The sequence below is a fragment of the Grus americana genome, chromosome 22, assembly GCF_028858705.1.
Source record: "Grus americana isolate bGruAme1 chromosome 22, bGruAme1.mat, whole genome shotgun sequence".
NCBI lineage: Eukaryota > Metazoa > Chordata > Aves > Gruiformes > Gruidae > Grus > Grus americana.
Genome location: NC_072873.1, coordinates 3404068 through 3426014, shown reverse-complemented (window position 1 = coordinate 3426014; position 21947 = coordinate 3404068). Strand labels below are relative to the sequence as shown.

At 46.4% G+C, this 21947-nt stretch overlaps 2 protein-coding genes across 2 annotated transcripts; both read left to right on the top strand.

Moving 5' to 3' along the window:
• Positions 1-28: 28 nt before the first annotated feature.
• On the top strand, positions 29-5249 carry LOC129195623 (keratin, type I cytoskeletal 19-like). The gene is made up of 8 exons (XM_054801859.1): positions 29-613; positions 1582-1664; positions 2216-2372; positions 2621-2782; positions 3207-3332; positions 3454-3680; positions 4005-4150; positions 4954-5249. The coding sequence occupies exons 1-8, from the start codon at positions 29-31 to the stop codon at positions 4977-4979; spliced, it is 1512 nt and encodes a 503-aa protein (XP_054657834.1). The 3' UTR covers positions 4980-5249.
• Positions 5250-10221: 4972 nt separating this feature from the next.
• LOC129195519 (keratin, type I cytoskeletal 10-like) lies at positions 10222-13942 on the top strand. Its single transcript, XM_054801654.1, has 6 exons — positions 10222-10710; positions 11585-11667; positions 12220-12376; positions 12780-12941; positions 13398-13523; positions 13688-13942. Exons 1-6 carry the CDS (start codon positions 10222-10224, stop codon positions 13940-13942), a joined length of 1272 nt encoding a protein of 423 aa, XP_054657629.1.
• The last annotated feature ends 8005 nt before the right edge of the window (positions 13943-21947 follow it).

Here is a 21947-nt window from a genome sequence, read left to right as displayed (position 1 = left end):
TTGGGTTGGATCTGCAGCTGTCCTCAAAATGAGTTGTAGTATTAAGCAGACAACTGGCTCTCTCAGGGGCAGGACCAGTGGTGGCAGCTGTGTTATTGGTGGTGGTGGTGGTGGTGGAGGAGCACGGATCTCCTCAGTCTCCTCTGGAAGATACACGACTTGTGGGATAGGTGGTAGCCGAGGGTTTTCTGGTAGAAGCTACTGTGGTGGTGTGAATTACGGAGGAGGACTGAGCACTGGCAGTTTGGTTGGTGGAAACTATGGAGGTGGCTTAGGAGCCGCTGTCCTCGGAGGATGTTCAGGCATTGGATTCAGCGGTGGCAGTGCTCGCTTTGGCGGTGGCATTGGAGGTGGCCTTGGTATTGGTCTTGGTGGAGGGGTAGTTGGAGGGGGTTTTGCTGGTGATGGCATTCTTCTTTCTGGTGACGAAAAGGTCACCATGCAGAACCTTAACGACCGCCTGGCTTCTTACCTGGACAAGGTGAGGTGCCTGGAACAAGAGAATGCGGACCTGGAGTGCAGGATCAGGGAGTGGTATGCCAAGCAGGGCCCTTTTTGTGAGCCACGGGACTACAGCTGCTATTATAAAGAAATAGAAGATCTTCAAAATCAGGTAACATCATTTCTCAGCTGCTTTCTCCCTTGTAAGCTTCTCCCACGGTGTTGGTTCACAACTTAATACAGTTATCGAGAGTAACGTTTCATTCATGTAAAATGCTTTTTGTAAACAGCCATTAAGACAACTGCCTGTGGAAAGCCCTAGAGCTCAAAGGTAAAAACCTTGAGTGTTTGGACTGCTTCCACTGCCTTTATTCATCAGATATATCTGAAGGGGAAAATCTTATCTTTGTGGAATACATCTGGATTGGCTCAGTAGTCTTTCTGAATTAGGTCTGTGCCAAGGTGTTTAAATAGATATATGCCAGGAAAGCAACGAAAAGAGAAATAAATAATGGATCACATTAATTTGCCTAAATGTATATTATTCTGTCATCAGTCTTGCAGAATTCCAGTTAAACTTTATTTCCCTTTTTTACAAGTTTACTTTTTCCTACAGAATTGGGAAATAATGGATATCTAATTAAAAATAAGAACAAAGAGAGTATTGCCATAACACATTTTGAGTGTGCAATTTAAAATTAAAAAAAATTGTTTGCAAACTGTGTTTGGCAAAAATCCTAGGATGTCAAGGCACAAAGAAGAATAAAGCGAAAAGAATCCAGGAAACAGACAGAACGAGACAGGCTTATAATTAAGTCTTGAAACAAAGCTTTTAAATGTCTTATCCATGAAAGTAAGATTTGGATTTAACAGGTTAGGTGGATTTCGGCTGCTGCTGGACAACACTAATTGTGTCTGCATCCAAAGCTCGTATTTTAGCATTTTGATGCCTCCACTGTATTTCACTGAACACTCGCCTCCGTGGCTGCTGCGCTCCTCAACTCCCCCATGCCTGCTAGGCAATATTAACAGAGAAAAAAAAAAAGGGGAAAGAGGTTAGGTCTGGCAGCACTGGCAGTGGGTACACTTGAGCCTGAGGATCGAGGGATGAGACTTCAGCAGTGAATCTTCTTTTTCCAGATTGTCTGCGCAACCATAGACAACAACAAGATCATTTTGAACATCGACAACAGCAGGATGACAGCCGACGACTTCCGAGTGAAGTGAGTACCCCGCAGCTGTCCCCTGCCTCTGTCACTGCGCTCCCGCTCGCAGAGCTGGTGAGGAGCTCCCAGGCAGGTCCCTGTGATGCTCTGCTCAGGACAGGCGGGAGGATCTGTGGAAAAGCCCTTTCCTCCACTGCCTCTGGAGCTGCCTTAATGAGCAGCAGTTCCAGGATGGAAAGTTTGGGAGAACGAGGTGGCTTTGTGAGAAGATTAGAGTTCTTCAGAAGGCAGAAGGGATCCACAGACAGGCAGCAGCGTGGGTTCACCTGAGCTGCCATTCTGGCACATGATATCTTTCAAAGGGGAAGCTTTTGTTTATTCTTGCTGGAGCGCAGAAATGCAGTGAGTGATACCTCCGCCCTGTGAAAAAGCTCCAGAGAAGGCAGACCGAGGGCGGATTTGATGGAGCGAGCCCAGACTGCTTTTCTGAGCATCCTGTGAGGCTAGTTAGAATAATACTGTAAGAAAGATGGGTGGTCAAATGAAAAGAAAAAAAGCAAATGGTGGTGTCAGACGCTGACTACTCTTGCTTGCTTTCTCACCCTCAGGTACGAGACGGAGCTGGCCCTGCGCCAGAGCGTGGAGGCTGACATTAACGGCTTACGCCAAGTCCTGGACCAGCTGACGCTCTGCAGGTCTGACCTGGAGGCACAGCTGGAGTCGCTGCGGGAGGAGCTCTGCTGCCTGAAGAAGAACCATGAGGAGGTAGGGTCCTGCCCTTTCCCTCACCTAAAAAGCCTTAACTCACGCTGGATCCATCACCCTCCTATCCCCTGGGGTGCTGGCTGCGGAGGGGCAAGTGCTTAACGAGACGAAGCAAATGAACTGGGAGCTGTGAATGTCCAGCAGAAAGGGTCTCTGCTGGGGCTGTGCTCGTCCCTACCGGGGAACTAAGCTGCCTCAGCTTTTTCCTTCTTTTATAAAAAATTACACGATCTGGGTGGTGTTTCCAGGAAATGAACTGTCTGAGGAAACAATCAACTGGAGACGTGAGTGTGGAGGTCAACGCCTGCCCTGGCCCAGACCTGAGGAAGATCCTGGAGGAGATGAGATGCCAGTATGAAACACTGATTGAACGCAACCGCAAAGAAGTTGAGGATTGGTATGAGTGCAAGGTGAGTAAATTCACTCAGCCCTGACTTTCCCGGGCTAACACCCAGGCAACGGTCCCACAGCAACGTATTACATGTTAAAAACACACAACATACTGTAACGGCGTCCAGCATTGGTTCAAACTGACCCAGGGGATACTGCCACTCTGCGCCCTTTTCATGGGGTGACAGGAATTGCTGCACGTTAGCGAGACCTGAGGTAGGAATCCTTCACATAGCAGTGAGTAGTGAGAAGAACCAGACAGCAGTACTATTGGAAGAGCAAGAGGAATGATGAGCAGGGTCTACACTCCGTTAGGAAGAGAGAGTTCACCCACACCCTTCTCATTTATGGTTTTTGCTAGCTTCTCTGCTCTTTCCTTAATACTTAATCTGACTGATATTAAACATTCTCTGAACACCTTTATTCTGGCTCGGTGCTTTTCAGATTGAGGAGGTGAATCGGGAGGTTATTACAAGCGGTCAGGAGGTAGAGACGTGCAACAACCAGGTCACCGAACTGAGACGCCAACTGCAAGCCCTGGAAATCGATCTGCAGGCTCAGCTCAGCCAGGTGGGTGCTGAGCTGGTGTAAAGCTCAGCTGACCCATAGTTCTGCTTGGATGTAAGAATTCCTAGTTAAATGCAGTGTTTCTCATGCCTATATTTGTATTGTGCCACATGTCACTCCTCAGAGGGACAACCTGGAATCCTCTCTGGCTGAGACAGAGTGTCGTTACAACAACCACCTTGCTGAACTCCAGAGCCAGATCACATGCGTGGAGCAGCAGCTGGCTGATCTGCGTGCAGAAATGGAGTGCCAGAACCAAGAGTACAAGATCCTGCTGGACGTCAAATGCCGTCTGGAGCAGGAGATCCATACGTACCGCTGCCTGCTGGAGGGCGGACAGCAGGATCTTATGTAAGCAGCCTTGAAACGCACCAAACAATGCAATAAAATATGCGTGTCCTCAGTATTTTAACATAAAAGCAAAGTGAGCCATAGGTGGAGGCACTGCACAGCTCCTTCACCCTCACTGACCTATTCTGGCTGCCTGTCAATCAATGGTGACAATCTGCTCCCCTACCCTGTGCCGGCCATTGCCCCAAGAAGGGTCACTGCAACATTTTGCCAATTTTCTGCCAAAAAGGAAAACCGATTGAGAGCAGCCGGGACAATGAAAAACTGTAGTTCTAGTTTATCTGTCAGTTCCTTCACTAAAATGTTGTTTTCCTGTCCCCTTAGTCAGCAAGGAGGAATCGGTCAGTCTTCGGGTCTAGGAGGAGGAGTTGCAAGAACAAGTGGAATAGGAGGAGGAGGTATCATTAGAACAACCCACACTTACACTTCATCTTCCCAGATGCCATCCTGTGCAGCTGCGGAGATACAAGGTAAGAACTGCAACACTCTGCAAGATTTCCACAGTCTTCTCGATCCTAATACGACAAGGACAGGCAGCAACAAAGATCTTTCCCACGAAGCTTAGAGGTGCTATTTGAAAGTTTTATTGTGAGGCTACTGGGAAATGCTTGATGGGAGGCCACAGAGGAGTGGCTACAGTGAGTGCTTTCCGGCAGCTGTGACAGCAGTAGCTGTGACTCTGCTTGGAAGCATGAGAATGGCAAAAAGGGAGGAACGGAAGGGGGGTAGAAAGGAGAAGGACAGAGTCAGAAGGCAGGCAAGCCACAGAGAACATGGAGAAAGGACTGACGTGACATCTGGGACAAAGGAAAGAGTAGGGAAAGCAGAGTGCCCAGAAATTAGAAAAAAAATAAAAGTAGGAATCATGGGAATACCGGCAGAAAACCACCAGTACTATTTCAGGGGGAAACTTCCAGCCAAACTGAAAAAGAAAGAAATACGGCGACAGTTGGGCCAGGGGAATGAGCGTGAGCAGGGGCATTGCTCTGGCAAGGGCCCTGACAACGTTCCCTCATCCAGATTGCTGCTGGTGCGATGTCTGCAGCTTCCACCATTTGGCATTTTTATGTAAAAGGGCAGACCATGCTCCAGCTAGCTACAAATCCCATCTGCCCAACTCGCAGGCAACGATCAGTCCTTTCCAGGAAGGGACAGTATTTATCTGCAATTCCAATTGAACTGGCTTGTGAAATGATCACGTGTATAGAATGAGAGTGTGGGAAAGAATCTATTTTTGCTATAAACAAAGTAATGTTTCCTTTGATCTCTCTAGTGCCTTGCAGAAGGATTTGTGATTAAGCAGAGAAATGAGAATGTCCAACAAGAGAACCCTGAAGCAGAGCCATGGATAAAGAGAGATAATATTTACTGTATGCCTCTGCAAAGAGCAAGGAGCGTGCTCTTTTGTATTACTCAGCAATGCTAAGCAATGCGTCAGAGGGATAAGCAGAGCGTTGGGCCATATTCTGCTTTATTTTGCTCTTTGCTTTTTCCAGTCTGTATTACTGCGTGTGCCCAACCACCATGACTATTGCTGGAGTTAACCAATAGTATGATCACTAATGTACCTGCTGGTGAAAAAGATTTCTCTAATAAAACTTTGCTTCTGCCTCATGCAATCAAGCAACTTGTGTCTGGAAACTGAGTTTCTTTAGAAAAGCAGGTGCTGATCCATGCACAAGGGTCACCTAAACTGGTGAGGATCACACTCCACTGGGAACAAAGCTGCTTTGCCAGTGGGGGCCAGAATGGCCTCGCTGACCTTGCAGGTCTTGCCCCTCTCCTCACTGTAGCATACGTTGCCCGTTCCTGCATGACATCCTCCAGATCTACATGAACAGCCAATTCAGGCAGGTGTCTGTGTACTTCCCACAGAGCATTGTGCTGAAACACAATCTTAGAGAAGTTTTGAAAGTCAGTGATGGAACATCTGGAGAGAGATTGCCTCGGCCCCAGACTAGTGCTGACACATCTGGGCTGTGCCCTCTCATTCATCATCATCTAGCCTGGGGACTGTGATTAGGTTGAAGAGGAAATCTTGGTCTCTACAACCAATTCCACTTCTGCTGACATGGCTTATATTCTGACCTATCCCTTTCATTTATAGGAATCTTCCCATTGGGAAAAGAACTGAAGGCTAAAGGTTTATTTCCTATCTATTTTCACACAGCGACCGAGTCATTTACTGGTCATCCTCCTATTTGAAAGTTTCAACCTGAACATCAGGGACTGTTGACAGATCACACTTATGTTAAACATACCTTCTTTGGGGAACTGGAGAGGGCAGGATGGGAGCTGAAAAAGTGCAGTTCAACAGGGAATACAATGGAGAAAAAAGCCAGCTAGGGCCTTTGGATACGCAGAGCCATCACGTCTTAAACCTCACAAGCCAGGCAGAGATCACTCCCACCTTTGGGCCTCGAACAGCAGGCATGCAGCTGATGCTGAGTCAGCATGGACTGGCATGGCAGCGTGCATGCGTCCTGACACTGGCCTGCCCAGAGGAGCAAGGGCAGCAGTTTGGTAACTCAGGGCCCTGGAGCACTTCTGGTGGGTGCAGTCATGGGAACCAGCCATGGGGAGGTTGCAGAGTCATTCTGCGTTTGGAGAATCGTCAGTTAAAAGCCATTATGAGCTAGAGGGTGTTTTGAGGATTAAATGGGCTGTTGGTCCAGAAAAACAAGCAGTGATGGGTTTTACATGTCCACTCCACCCTGCAGGTTCATAGCTAAAAGAGCAGCACTGGATGTGGCTGCTGTTATTTCTGGTACGCTGCAATGTGGCTGTTACAGAGTCATATTCACTTATGAGATCACCTGGCAAAGCAAAATTCCTGGTTATTCCTTTGCTGTCAAAAGCTGGAGGTTATGGAACAGCCAGCCTTGGGGGAGGAGGAGAAAGAGTATAAAGACAAAAACATTTCAGACCATCTATACAGTATAGTGTGGCACACTTTTTGAGCGTCAGTTCTTTTATAGAGACACCAATTTCTCTGGTGCTACAGAAAAAGACTTAACACAACCTGAAACCTTCCAGGAAAGCAGCATCTCCAAGCATTACTGTATCAAGGAGCAAGGGAAAGGTGTCCTCCTTCCGTTGTAAAAAAACACAGAAAGAAGACGTCTCAGTCATATTTCTTTTATTTCATCTACCAGACACTAAACCCAACAGTATCCAGGGGCCAGAGCACAACAAGAAAATGCAGCACTGGAACAACTGCAATAATGACTCAGAAGAGTGGCCATAGGTAGAAGGTTTTAAACCAAGACTCTAAATCAAGTCGTCTTTAAAGATCAGTTCCAGCCCTACAGAAAGTCCCAAACTTGATGCAGAAATCTCTCAGTGAACATGTAAGGCCAGTGCTTCACAAGAGATCAAAAGAGATACTTATCATGGTTCTAATGGCAAATTTCCATCGGTTGGACTCCTCTGTGTGTAGCCCAGTTGTTCTCAGAGCTCTGGCAAATCTTCCCTCCTCCTGTCTTGTTCAGTGCAAAGACAGACAGTCAGATAACCCACTGCTGCCCTTTCTGGCCTCAATCCTTCCCAACTGATGAGTCCTCGCACTCTCATTTCTACAAATATAAAGATACTGTACTGATGCTCTTCCAGTTTCCAATCTTCTGGAAACTCCAGGCTACCTGCAATACAAAAAAGCTTGCCACTTTCTTCTGGGAGCCCCAGCTGATTCCCACCAGGTCTGGGCTAGTTTCCTTCTCTTGCGAACTGCTACTGACATCTAGCTGCTCCACCTGATTCCCTGTGTTCATATCAAAGGCCTTCCCACCCTTCCCACCCTTCCCACTAGGTCCGGCAAGTGCAAAGCATGCACTTTCACAAAGGAGCTGTCCTAAATTCCTGACAGGTGAAAAAGACCTAATGACATGGCCAGAAGAACTCTAATGATCCAGACTTTATGAATATGCCTCTAGAAAGCCCCCAGGGGTGTACAGACTCAACTCTGAAGACACTGTGATGTTGTTTGTGGACCTACGAGTTGGGATGCGTCTGGAAAGCATGAGAAGGTAGCTTGTGATAAACAGTTCCCCAGAAGAAAACACCCTGGAAACAACCCATATATTAAAGAGCTGCAAATTATGGAGCTGCAAACCTTGGGCTGGAAACTACATTTCCATGAGATTTCCATATTTGTATGTGCTAATGAGACAGACCCAGGAAGCTTATGAGTTCAAATAACTGAATGAATATAGCAGGGAAACCTTAATTTATTTTTTTAAGGTCATCAGAACAATTATTTAATTCTATCTTAGCTCAACCAGTGCACCCATTTCCTGAAGACAAAAAGGAGAAATAGCTAGAAAGACAGCAAGCGTGTGCCATGCAAAAGTCCTGGGCAAAGGGCCCTGCTGAAGGCCCACAGCAGAAAGAGGGGGTCTAATGGACAAAATTATGGGCCCACAGAGGACCACAGTACCTCAGAAGAGCAGGAGCCATCTTCTGCTCTCCGCAATAATTACCGCAACAGGCATGTAGACATCCTCCACTCCCACAAAGGAGTAAGTCATTCCATGTTTCTGCCTGCATTATTCTGATGTGTTAAAATGATAACTGTGGAGCAGAGGAAGGAATGCGTGCTCACTCAGAAAAGATGCTTGCTGCAGACAGCTGTTGGGAAACTCCTGAAGAATCATACGCAGGACAGGCAAAGCTTCAAGCAATGCAATATTACATCAGTTTCGGTTCATTCCTGCCACCACACCCTGACTCCAATTATGTTCTCCAGTCCTAGTAATGAAATCCAGGTATTCCTTCCTATACACGATAACGTTATTGGTGTTTTTACCTATTCTGAGCTTTGCTCCTTTGTGTTTAGGGACTGAGTGGAGCACGACTTGGAAGAAAGGGCAGGCTGACATTCAGGCACTGCAGTCTGACACAGGAGACCTAGGTTCAGCTTCAGGCTCTGCCAGAGGCGTGCGCTTTGTCTTTGAGTAAATCCCTTTGAGCAAGTCTCTCCACACCTCTGTCTCCAGCCTGCTGGAGATATCGCAGGAATGCTGCTGGCTTTCATTGTACTGGATAAGCAACATACAAGGATGCAGAGATAAGAGGAGGCATCTTTTCAACAGAAATAAGAACAAGAGTGATAAAATGACGGGCAAATCCATGAACACAGGGATACTCCAGTCCTTCACTAAGTGGGATTACTTACTTGCCATAATAATAGCTCTTCCAATCCATAATCCTGACACAGAGTAAGGATTTGAGCAAGAGTTTGAGCTCACTTGCTCCCTGGTGAAGCAGGCTCGGAGAATTTCTTACCATGAATGGTTAGTTTCAGAGAGCTGTGGAATGCCTGTCTCTTGCTCAATGGCCAGTGGAAACAGGTTGTCCCAGGGAGAGGGCCATTGCTCTTGAGTCTTAGCAAAACATCTCATGAATATGAGCTTAGCCTGAATTTTGATGTCAGAAGAGTGAAAGGATTCTTACTTCTTAATTTCCCTGCCTAGTTAAGATTTGGAGACATCAGTGATGGAGAAGAAAGTCTAATTTGTACTTAATCCGTCTTCTCCAAGCCAATGTAGAACTGCACTGGGCAACACCTGCTCTGCCAGCTTTATCAGCAACTCTGTCTTTATATTTCCTAGGACGGTAGTCCCAAACCTCTGATTAGAATGCAGCACAGATTGACAGAGAAATTGCCCATAGGACTTTTCCACTCCCCTTCACTGTTTCAAACCACCCACCCTTCCCCAGCAACAATCACTATCCTTAATGATAAAAACTGCAGAAATACCTTTCACTGAGCAACAGGAACTATTTAAAGTACTTTTACCTTACTTCACACTCTCCACGTAAAGAAACAAATCTTTTGTGAATTACTGGAGAGCCACAACCATACACGAAGAACCTTTCATCCATGTCCATTAAGAGATCACTCCGCGGTCTCACTTGTCTCGTAGCAGAGTGTTCTGGAGTTGTCATTTTGCCAATGGAGAGACTTAATGGTTAATCTCTGTGTCTCTGATCTTTCCACAAAGTTCTTACATCATTCCTCATACATCATTCGAGAGTCAAACTTCGTATTTATTCTTTCTTTTTCATCTTCATATTCCAACATCAGCACCTTGCATGAAAACTGCTTATTCAACTCAAAATAAAATGAAAATAAATTAATGAGAGATAAAGAGCTCTTTGATGCAATAACCTTTAATGATTTCTTCCTGGTATATAATTTAGGACAGTGTTTTTCCTGGCTTAATGTTGTAAAGTTTGCATCATAAACAAAAAGCTGATGATTCATAAAACATTATTGCTAATGTATTTTTGAAATTAGCAAGAGACATGTAAAGTATCTTCCTTGTCTACCAGGATTCTTGAAAGGAAACTTCCCTTTGAGAAATTATTCTTGGCACCAATGGCTAGAGTAGCCAGCCTTATGGGAAGAAGAAACAGTGGTGACACCCACTGTGGAAGGTATAAATAGAGTTTCGCAGCAACGGACAACTCGCAGTCTGATTTAATATCAAGCTGTGCATCTTGCTTTGGGCTTCTGCTTGCATTTCCAACTGCTGTCGCCATGAGTTGCAACATTAAGGAGACTATTACTGTGTCTAGCAAAGGCAGGAGCAGTGGTGGCAGCTGTATCATTGGTGGTGGTGGCGGAGCACGGATTTCTTCCTATGGGATAGGCAGTGGCAGAGGTTTTTCTGGAAGGAGTTACTGCGGCGGAGTGAATTATGGAGGGGGACTGAGTGTTGGTAGCTTGGCTGGTGGGAGCTATGGAGGTGGCAACTGCTATGGCAATGGCCTTGGTTTTGGCCTTGGAGGTGGTGTGGTTGTTGGTGGTCTTGGTGGCGACTGTTTGCTTTCATCCTGCGATGAGAAGGTCACCATGCAAAATCTCAATGACCGCCTGGCCTCCTATCTGGACAAGGTGAAGTGCTTAGAGAAGGAGAATGCTGAACTGGAGTGCAGAATCAGAGAGTGGTACGCGACACAGGGTCTCTCCTGTGAGCCCCGGGACTACAGCTGCTATTACAAGGAAATTGAAGATCTTCAAAATCAGGTAATTCCCTTTTCCAGTGGTTCCTCCTCTATTCAAAGCTCATTTCTGAATTTGTATTTAAAACCTACTGCAATCGTTATAGGTAACTTTGGTGCTGTTAAATGTCTTTGCAAACATAAACTTTGGCAAGTTCCCTCTGACACTGTTGAGTGTGGGTGCATGCTGCAGGGTGATACAGGTGGGATCATACTCTTAAGAGGAAAAGGATGCTTTGTTATATTGTGTTCTGACCGTACAATTATAAATATGATATTACCAAGTGTGCTCTGAGGAAATGTAGTGGTGTCAGCCCAGTAGGGAGAGCAAAGCAAAGAGAACTCTAGAACAAGAGGAAAACATACATATCAAATGCTGTATCAGATGAAGCATTATAATTCTAGGTGAGAAAAGCTGAGTATTTGAAATCGATTGCCACAGTGGCACAAACAGCTTGATACTATTAGGTCCATAATGCAAGTTATGGCTGATCACAAGATACCTACCAACTATCTTCCCTGGAGATCCTTTAAGCTTGAAGCCCAGAACACACCAGCTTGAATGTCAGTTGAGATTTAATGTCTTAAGGAAGGTTCTTTAGGTTCAATTCTTTGTGAAGCATCTTCAGAACTTGCCTTCAGATCTTGAGACTGGGAAGTCCTGTCTCACAACTCTTTAACTCCCAGTCTCTACACAGTCAACCTCTTTACTGACTGTGGGTTAAGGAGGCAAAGCTACCTCCTGCAACTGCTCTGCTCAAGGAACAAGGTTACTTAAGCAAGAAGGTAACAGCAAAAGGAAACTGTGAAGAGCTACTACCTAAATGCAATCTAGATAGACCTATAGAGTGTAACAGGAGGGAGAAGTGAGACATCTCTCATGGTCTGCTCTTTTCCAGATTGTCTGCGCAACCATTGATAACAACAAGATCATTCTGGACATTGATAACAGCAGGATGGCTGCTGATGATTTCCGTGTGAAGTGAGTGCCCCTCTGCATAAATGAACCCCGTTGCCTTCTCCCTGCTCCTTTCCATCTTACGTGTGGAGTCTCAGTGCACTAATTAGAGAGACTCCAGACAAGTCCAACTGCAACACCACATTAGGACAGGATGGAGTGATGAAAGGCATTTTGCTCTTGGTCACCAGCCCTCCCTTAATTAGTATTCTTGGGTAAAGCATGTGGCAACAGTGTTTGTTGGTGAGGGCTGGGGAGTGACATGGGAGGGAGTGCTCCTTAGTGGTATAGTTGGTGCGTCTCCATCACAGACCAGTGCAGATTTGGATCAGCAAAACAGAAAGGCAGCTGAGTAAGTGATATCAAACATACAGTGATCAGGAGCAGGAAAAAAACAGATGAGGAAGAAAAGCTTTCACATAACAGACATGAAACGCAGTGCAGAAATCTAATGCACAGTACATTCTGCTTAAACAAAGTACAGTTTAGAGCAGGTAGTTGGGAAAGGAGATCTTTGCATAAACTGAGCACGTGAGACGTTACCATTCTGAATTTCTGCTTTGTTGCACAAACCAGGTACGAGACAGAGCTGGCCCTGCGCCAGAGCGTGGAGGCTGACATTAACGGCTTACGCCAAGTCCTGGACCAGCTGACGCTCTGCAGGTCTGACCTGGAGGCACAGCTGGAGTCGTTGCGGGAGGAGCTCTGCTGCCTGAAGAAGAACCACGAGGAGGTAGGGTCCTGCCTTTCCCTAGGACCACCATGGCCCTGGCATAAAACTTTGCCTACATGAACATGCTCTAAATTTAAAAGTAAAGACCAACCACTTTCATGCCACAGCTTTCCCATTGAACGTTTCTGGGGTGCACCTCGTCTGCCTCGTGGGTGGTGCGGGAGCTCTGCACCGGCACTGGGAATGCCAGAGGGGGGGAAAGTTGCTGCTGACTCCAGTGGATGAGAAGAGAAATTACCCAACAGATTTTCTGAGGAAAACACTTGCAACATCTTCCCAGGCTTTTTACAGCCACAGCTGGGAGGCATCCCTTGCAGGGAGCGCTGCTCTTCACCACCAAGCTCTGCTCTTCTATGTTGTCTTTAAAAAGCCAGTATGCATCTGATCTGGGCTGTATTTCCAGGAAATGAATTGTCTGAGGAAACAATCAACTGGAGACGTGAGTGTGGAGGTCAATGCTTGCCCTGGACCAGATCTCAGGCAAATCTTGGAGGATTTGAGATGCCAGTATGAAACACTGATAGCGCGCAACCGCAAGGAAGTTGAGGATTGGTATGAGTGCAAGGTAAGCAACACAAACCTGCTGTGAAACAAACTGAGAGGTACATTTCAGGGCACAGGAGCATTTCAGGAAACAGGCATAGAGAAAATAAGCAGCTCTTCCTTTACAGTGAAGCCTGAGATCAGGACTCATTAAATCCTGTGTTCCAGGAGACACAGGCCTGTCTGACCAGTTTGTTATGTCCCATCTGGAACAGCAGCGTTTGCCGCAAGGCCCTGTGGTGTGTTGTTGGAACTGAGATATTCCACATGGGGATTAAAGAGACTTAATAGCCATGAGGTTAATGTGATTTGTAAAAAGAGCAAGCAGTTGAAACCAGTGGTTAACACCCAGTGCCCAGAGAACTCATCCTGCTCATTTTTCTTTTTGCTAGCTACTGCCTGTACTCTGTTTCTGTAAAAGCAAGTCCAGTTTACAGATATTCTCTGAACACCTTTATTCTGGCTCGGTACTTTTCAGATTGAGGAGGTGAATCGGGAGGTTATTACAAGCGGCCAGGAGGTAGAGACGTGCAACAACCAGGTCACCGAACTGAGACGCCAACTGCAAGCCCTGGAAATCGATCTGCAGGCTCAGCTCAGCCAGGTGGGTGCTGAGCTGGTGTAAAGCTTTGACATGGTTACTGCTGGATTTCTTAGCACGACTCGGCATGACGGTGGTGAATAGCTCTTTCATTTTTGCATTGGAAATAAGAAACTCCAGGGTGATGCTTAAATGAATGTTGTTTCTTTGGTTGTCTTGTTTATCAGAGAAATAATTTGGAATCCTCTCTGGCTGAGACTGAGTGCCAGTACAACACCCTCCTCGGTGAGCTACAGAACCAGATCACATGCGTGGAGCAGCAATTGGCTGAAATAAGAGCGGAAATAGAGTGCCAGAACCAGGAATACAAGACCTTATTGGACGTCAAGTGCCGTTTGGAGCAGGAGATTCAGACCTACCGGTGCTTGTTGGAAGGAGGACAGCAGGACCTTATGTATGTAGATCTCTCAGTGAATAAATGAATAAAAGAAAATATCAAAGATCTATATTACAGATTGGGAATCCAAGATAATCTTTAGTCCATCTTAATGCTTTCACAGAGATGAAGAAGTTGTCTCATGAGCAACTTTACTGTGATGAACATTCAAATCTGAACTAAATGTCACTCCTTGGGATCTGCAAAGCAGAGAAACCAAATCTGTTAACTGCTAGGTACAACATCACAACTACTAGCATTATGTCAGCATTTGTAACAATCTCTTTTCCATATTAAGATGTGTGAGAACTGTCAAAATAAGAATGAATTGCAACACTCTGCATTGCATTTCCATTGCAAAGGAGGGCACAAATGCAAAGGAACTCTGAAAATGAAAAAAGAACGCAATGTAAAATACCCTAATCCCTATAAAAGACATAGTTTGAGACTTTGTGTCCTTGTCAGTGTCACTTAAAGTTCTAAAATTCCATATTTCTTTCACCAAATTTATCCCACTAGCCATGGAGGAGGAATCGGAGTAGGAACTGGTGTAGGAGGAGGAGTCATTAGGACAAGCCACACCTATACTACAACTTCATCTTCCCATTGCCAGCCCCAGGTCCCACCCTGCAAGACTGGAGATATACAAGGTAAGAGCCGCCTTCCCACAAAAGGAGAACTGCTTTTTTTCAGTTTACCCCTTTGTAATAAGGTCGGGTTGTCTGCCAACTGCTCTTGTTTAACAGAGTGTATTCTTGAAATAAGGGCACTACATAGACCAAACATTTGTTATTTGAAGGATTTTATCTCTGTTCCAATCAAATAATGCTGCTGTATTCTTTTCTTCAGTGACCTGCAGGAGAATTTGTGATTAAGGAGGAACGGACTAGGAGATGACATACAGAGAAACCCACAGACAAAACAAGAACACTTGATGTTCACTGCGCGCCCCTGTGCAGAGGAAGTGGAAGTAACTCAGCGATGCTTTGCCATATATCTAAAGGGGCCTTTTGGGGGCCACCTGCTTCTCTGTTCTGCTACTTCTGTTCTGTAATGCTGTAATCTCTAGAAGTTACTTGAGTTAGTCAGGATTACTAATGTACCTGCTGGTGAAAAAGATTTCCTAATAAAACTTTGCTTCTGCCTCATGCAATCAAGAAACATTTGTCTGGAAACTGAGTTCCTTTAGAAAATGCAAGTGCAAACCACAACCTCAACCAGGCTCCTAGCCTCTGCAATGGCCCCAGCAGGAAAAGCTGGAAACCCATGCACAAGGGTCACCTAAACTGGTCAGGATCACACTCCCCGGGGAACAAAGCTGCTTTGCCAGTGGGAGCCAAAACGGCCTCACTGACCTTGCAGGCCTTGCCCGCCTCCTCCCTGTCCAAGCCTGTAGCATACATTGCCCGTTCCTGCATGACATCCTCCAGATCTACATGAACAGCCAATTCAGGCAGGTGCCTGTGTGCTTCCCACAGAGCATTGTGCTTAAATTCACTGCAGAACAACAAAGGAGGAAGTAAGTGGAGCTGGAGCTTGTCAATGAAAGGAGAACAGAGAGATCAGTGCAGAAATTTCCATGCAAAAGCAATCTCGGATGGTGTATATCCATACACAGTTATCTGCTCAGCCATCCCTGGTGCACATCTCCAGCTGCTCGCCAGATGTGTCAGGCATTAAACTGAGGGATGTGTTGGCTGCTGGGGAGTACGATGTCAGTCATATGCGTCTCAAGAGGTCTGTATTGCAGTCATCTGGGGGGAGGGAGGGGTCCTCTGACCTCACCCATCTTCTGGACTTCTGTAATGTAAGCACTACAGTCTGCCTCTCTGCAGAGCAAATCCCATCTCCTCTGTGTCAGACATTTGCCTGGGGAGAGGGGCTGTGCAACGCAAGTGCCTCTTCTCTTAACTGTAATAGAACAGAGAGCAGGTGCTGAGATGACAGCATTCAAGTTTTGTTGTGGATCTCCTCTTCTCTTGAGACAGCAAAGGGGTGGTAGGACATCCATAGCTGTGCAGAGACACCCGTGGGGTCGAAAAAGCAGATGGCCTGGAAGCCCTTTTTATAGCCTATATAACATGGCACAAACATTTCTCACACCTAAACACATGTAAAATATTTTGGAGTCCTTTGCTGAGAAATTAAAAAATATTTGAAGCATAAAAGCAAGTGTATTTCCCCAAATCCCTCTCCTGAATATACCACACACCTGGAAAGACAGCATTTCTGCCTCTGGTCACGGTCAGTTAATGCGCTGCAAGAAGCGGGGAGCCGGGGAGCAAAGGGAGGATGGTGCTTTGGCTTTGAAGCAGAGAAGCAACAAGGCTGATCCCTGGCGGACGGGGAGCGAGAAGCAGGGGGACGCGGAGGCGGCCGAGCCCGGTGCCCGCAGCGCTCTCAGGGCGGCCCCTCCTGGCCCCAGCCGGCGCCTGGGACAGAAACGGGCGGAGCCGGCAGCCACCGGGAGGAAGAGCTCCGTGCCCGCAGCACGCACACCGGCTCTGGGACCGGGCCGGCTTTGCCACCCGGCTTTTCCCTGGCTGCCCCCATGGCACGAACCCTCGTAGAACCCGCGGGGTCTGCAGAGGTGCCGCCTGCCGCTCCCTCCTCCCAGCCGAGGGTTTCTGCTCAAGAGCAGCAGCCAAATCCTCCCTGAAGTGAGAGACGGTTTCCCTTTGAAACTGAAATCCTGGCAGTTTGGCATCTGAGTTTTCACTTTCTAACTGCCATCGGCACTGGCATTTCTATCTTGCCACCACGTAAGGAAATATCGACCTAAAGCACTTGGGAAAATATTTATACTGCTTTGGTTTGGTTTGTTTTTTCAGAGGAAAGAGAAATTGAACATGTGTTTGCCTGCCAGCAAAGGGCAGAACTGGTAGTCTATCCAGCTTGTACCAACCAAAGTTTTTCATGAGCACTGTATTTGGTTCCGATAAAAACTTAAGAGAAGCTGGAATAATAAATATCATTACATGTAAATGCTGCTTGTGCCAAAGAACAAGGAAATGGAGAAAGTGCCTGGTAAATAGAGACAGACATCTCAGCACTTTCCAGCTCCCTCCATAAGGTGTCAGCTCTTCTTAACCAGTGGATCCGAACGAAATGCCGCCCTGCCAGTCTCCTGCTCCCAAGTGCCTGGTCTGGCCCAGTCCTCTCCTGTGCTTGTTCGCCTACCCAAGGAGGGTAAACAGCGCCTTACCCCGCACCTGAGACTGGGAGCAGATACTCTACTTAAAGTGGGACTTATATTTTATTAAGAGGCCAGGAGATGCAGAGAAGTTTGGCTAATACCATCCGTGGCTAGATGGAAGTTGCTGTTAGACTACAAAACCAAAGTACAATAATAGGTAATTAAAATAGTATTATATAAAAATGCAATGATATGTAATACACAGTAATTTCGCGACAGTCCTCTAACCCACAGGAGGATGCAGTGCTGCACTGCAGTAGGGTGGGGAAGCATCCCCTCCTGCGCCCAGGGTCCCTGGGAGGTGCCCAGGGATTTGGATACGTTTTGCGGGTCAGTACATGGGATATTTGGGGACACGGGAGGAGAGAGACGTGCCAGGCCGTGCGCCATGGCCAGCAGCCTGCTCTCTAGAGGGCACTCTGCTCTCGCCCAGAGTGCCGAAGGGTGCCCAGGGCAGATGCTGCGGCAAACCCAGCTCTGATTGCTTGGCTAATCTCACAGAAATACTCAGCTAAAGAGATGAAGTTGTGTCTGCAGTATGTGCCGGGGAGATCCTGCAGGCTGCAAGCATGGAACGAGCTATCCGCCCTGACATCTTGCTCCAGCTCGCTCACCTGTATTTAAGGTAGTAGTGAGGTTGATGTGACCTGATTCTGGTGTGTGACTATTGTGAGACGACGAGGTTCCTCCGTGCCTCTTTGAAGACCCCAGCTGCATTCTCCTGTTAAGTGCACAGAATGCACGCCAGGCTGAAACCTGCTGCACCAATTTCCTAATCCCTGGTTATGTTTCGCAAACGGCACTGGAATATTTTGCATCACATCATTAGGCAGCAGCACAGTGAAACCCAGGCTCTCCGTAGGGGTTGTAATTGTGTTACAATGACCCTTTGCTGATGAAGGTCTTGCCAATGAGTTAGCATTTGCTGAGACCCCAAAGATTCAGCTGTGCAAGGGGCTGTTTAGACCCAAAATGAAGAAGTTCCCGACCAAAGGGTTTGTACTCTAAAAGTCTCTTACAGCTCTGACTCACCTAATTACTGTTCCTATCATAATCGCCATCGTTCCATTGGGTGGTGAATCTTTTGAAGGTGCCCTTTAATGTTTCATCACTACTAGTCCCTGCAATAACGAATGAGTAACAGATCAAGTGTAATGTATGCAAAAATTATTTTTTTTTCCTAAAGGAGAGGTGTTTGTTGGATGGGATACTACTGACTATGCATATGGAGGGCAGCAGACCACCTCCCAGTGCTGCAGGAGGGTGAACGTGCTGTGCTCGGACCATCAGATGCAACAAGGAGGATACGTTCCAGGGATATTGTCTGTGACCACACACCTCGGGTGTGGGCAGATGCCAAGATTTACGCCCTGTCTTGCAGAAGAGAGCAGGAGAGGTGGGGACTTTCTCACTTCAAAACAGGTATTTTAAAAATCTTCACTTAAAAAACCCCAGAATATGTTTTGGCATGCAGGGAGCGATCATATGCAGATGGTTTACACAGAATTTCACTGAGCTCTAAAAATACACTGCGTTTTTTTATTAGTGTGGCCATAAATATATATAGGAAGAAAGAAACAGAATGAACAATACATCCTGTGTACTGTTCCACTAAGTAATGATAAATACATTTGAGGATGGGCACCGGGGGTTCATGACAGTTGATAAGAAAAAACCCCTCACCGTTTTGATTTTAGTAGAGAGCGCAGTTTCATGCTAAGTGTTAGGCAGCTGAACCTCGGTGGAAGGAAGAGCAGTGTCTGCCCTTAGAATGAGAACAATGTTCGCCCTCCAACACAGTCATACTGCAGGGACTGGGTTTCTTCTTAATGATGGAGAAATACTGTTCTATGGGATTATCTGGTGTTAATAAAATTGCTTGATGATTATATAATGGAAGTTAGTTTATCATGTATAATTACGAGAATGAGTCATATTGCCCAGATAGATCTTCCACAGTTGTTCTCTGTGTAGCAGCATAAGCAAATTGAATTTTCCTGACAAGAACTGACCAGAGGCAGGATGGATGGAAGAGGGATCACAACCACGGAAGCACAGAGAAGGGCAGGTAATAGCCCCACAAATGTGCTCAGCACCTTTTGCAGTTTCTCCCGAACACATTGGTCCAAATGTGGAGCTCAGAAGAGGTGGTGCCACGGGAGCTGATGGGAGTTTGTGGTGCTCAGCCCACACCCCCATCACTGTGCCATCATGGAGGCCAATTCAGCCTCACCCCTTTACTGCTGCCACCCCCCAAAGGAAAAAGATTTTTTTCTCTCCCAGCCTCAGCTTTCAGCCAACGCGTGCCTATGTTGCCATGGAGCACATGATAATTCTGCCTTTTAAGTGCACTGGGCGAATTCATGCCAACATGGGGTGAGCTTTTCAGGCTTAAATAGTCCACCATCCTCTTCGGGGCAGGAGCTCCTAACAGTTTCATCACAGGAAAAGGGCAGAGGCCTCATTGCAAACAGCTATGGTGCCATCCGCCCCCGAGGCACCTTCCTCCTCCTTCTCCACCCCCTCCGATGTTGGCTGTGACCTGAAGCATGTCAGTTTGTGCGCAAGGGCAGGTTTTCCTGGGTGCCATTAAACTCTCAGCTTTGGGGATACCCTGTGACTGTACGTTCTCTCCGTTAGTTATGCCTAGTGCAAAAAACCCCAACCGTCTGATTCAAAACAAGTCTTGTATTTTCAATCTCACCTTGCAGTTCAATTCACCCTTCTTTTTTGATGCCAGTGTGAGAGGCACAGATGATCACAGCTTCTCTGCAGAAGCCTCTCAGAGGTCTCTCAAGCAGAAATGAACCCAAAGAGCTTTTTAACATCATAACCAACACACCTGAGCCTCTGCCTGAGCACCTGTGAGCAGCCAGGGCCGAGGGTGCGCAGCCCGGAGTCTGTAAGAGACTGTCACTGGTAACAAATGAGGCGTCCTGCCTTGTCCGGCTGCTCCCCGCTCCCTAAGCGCAGCCACAGCTGCCTCCCGGCCCCGCTGGTTGCAGGAACTGAAGTTTTCTCAGCTTTATTCATCTGCCCATGACTGATAACTGTCCTCAGTCTGGTGAGAAAATATGTCAGTGCATGTTTCCAGTAAGCCCGCCGAGACGGGCAGGTAGAGGAAAGTGAATTCAGCTGCTTGGCTGGTTATCAGGGTGGCATGGAGTGATCCCAGGCAGTTCTGAGCCTGGGCAATGCCCGTGCGGCTCCTTGTGCTCTACTCACTGCACCACAGGGTGTGACAGCAAAGGGCACACCAACGTAGGGAGGACGTGCCTTGATGTGTTTGTGGAGCAGCACCTTGATGCTGCAATAAGCAGCACCAGCCCGCGATTTCATAACATTTCACTGTGCCATTTTGCAGGTACTACTGGGGTTCCTTACTGTTCTTATGGATTTTATTGAAATCTCTCTTCTGTTACAGTTTTCCCAGGCCTCCAGGTTTTCTTCTGCAGCACTATATCTAGATTTTGCTGGAAACATTATCCAGGATCACCTAGTTAGTTCAGTATGCTGGCAAATGCCTGGACAATCCTATGAGACATAACTGCAGAGAAAACTACTATCTCGTAAAACAGCTTCCACCTTACAGCAAGCTTTGAAATAAAACATTCCTTCCAGGAAACATTTGTTCCGTAACTTCTATCGCTGATCCTGGCCAGTCATTTCCAGATACGCTGAATCCATCAGGCTTCTTCAGTTGTAAGGAGCTAATCTTCGCTCTTGAGGTATGTTGCCTGCATGAATTCTAGGGAAAAAAATGGCATTAAATTTTCTGTTCATGTATTAAACATGAAGCTGTGAAGTACGTTGCACACAAACATCCTCACTGATATTTGAACATGCTCTTTTTGTGAACAGAAGCTTAGTCTACCTGGAAGGAATGACTCGCACAAAAGATGTAACAAACATCTTTCTAGAAAAAAACAAACCAGAACCTTACCCTTCTGCAGAATTATACAGAACGACATAGAAACGTATCCATGTCCTTGTAACATGGGTGTCAGCAACTGGAAGCCAACAGTCAAACAGAACATAACCCAGTAGTTTTGCGAGCCAAAGTAGCTGTTAATATAGAAGAGAATTTTGTGCACTTCAAGACAAAAGGATTTCTCACTGGAACAAGCTAAAATTATGACTTAGACCCTGCAACTTCTGTAGTGCAGATTTAAATTTCTACAAGCCTGAGAAGGCCTCACTTCCTCGGACATTTCAGAAATGAAGTCTAGGAGAAGATGAAACTTTAGGTGTGTCCCGCCATGTGGGCGAGGGTGTGCTGGGAGGGGTGTTTATAAAAAGATGTTTCCACAAACACTAGCTATAAGCCATAACAAACAAACCTCTAAATTAGCAACAACCAACATCACAAAGGCGGAGCGAGAAAAGAATAATATACCAAATCAATACAGGAAGTTGGATACCACACAAGTAGTTCAACCTACAAAGAACGGGAGCTAGCAGACTGCTCTTTGCTAAAGATCACCTGCCTGGGCAGGAGGCGGCAGGAAAGGAATTTCAAGTGTTGGAGACTCAGGGTGCTTGCTGTAAGAGCTCAGGAGGAGGATGCTCAGCTGAACTGTCCACTGCCATGGATTTGAACAAGAGACAATCTTGAAAGAAGATGCAGATTGCAAATACTTCCTACTTTTGGTCATGCTCTGTCCATGAATGGAAAACAAAACTGAAGGGAAAATGCTGTTTTGATGTACAGTTTATTGATTTAATCCCAAAGCCAGGAACTTAACCTTTTTCCTCTGAGTATGTTTGTAATTGCACTGTGGAAGTAAAACATCCCGATTGAAATTTTGAAATCCCTTCAGGAGTGAGAACATTGCCTCTCCTACTCACAGACATG

Coding starts and splice junctions, on each gene's coding strand:
- LOC129195623 (XM_054801859.1), top strand. CDS start 29: ATGAGTTGTAGTATTAAGCAGACAACTGGCTCTCTCAGGGGCAGGACC. Junction 2,783..3,206: donor AGGATTGGTATGAGTGCAAG/GTGAGTAAATTC, acceptor GGTGCTTTTCAG/ATTGAGGAGGTGAATCGGGA. Junction 3,681..4,004: donor GGCGGACAGCAGGATCTTAT/GTAAGCAGCCTT, acceptor CTGTCCCCTTAG/TCAGCAAGGAGGAATCGGTC.
- LOC129195519 (XM_054801654.1), top strand. CDS start 10,222: ATGAGTTGCAACATTAAGGAGACTATTACTGTGTCTAGCAAAGGCAGG. Junction 11,668..12,219: donor GCTGATGATTTCCGTGTGAA/GTGAGTGCCCCT, acceptor TGCACAAACCAG/GTACGAGACAGAGCTGGCCC. Junction 13,524..13,687: donor TGCAGGCTCAGCTCAGCCAG/GTGGGTGCTGAG, acceptor CTTGTTTATCAG/AGAAATAATTTGGAATCCTC.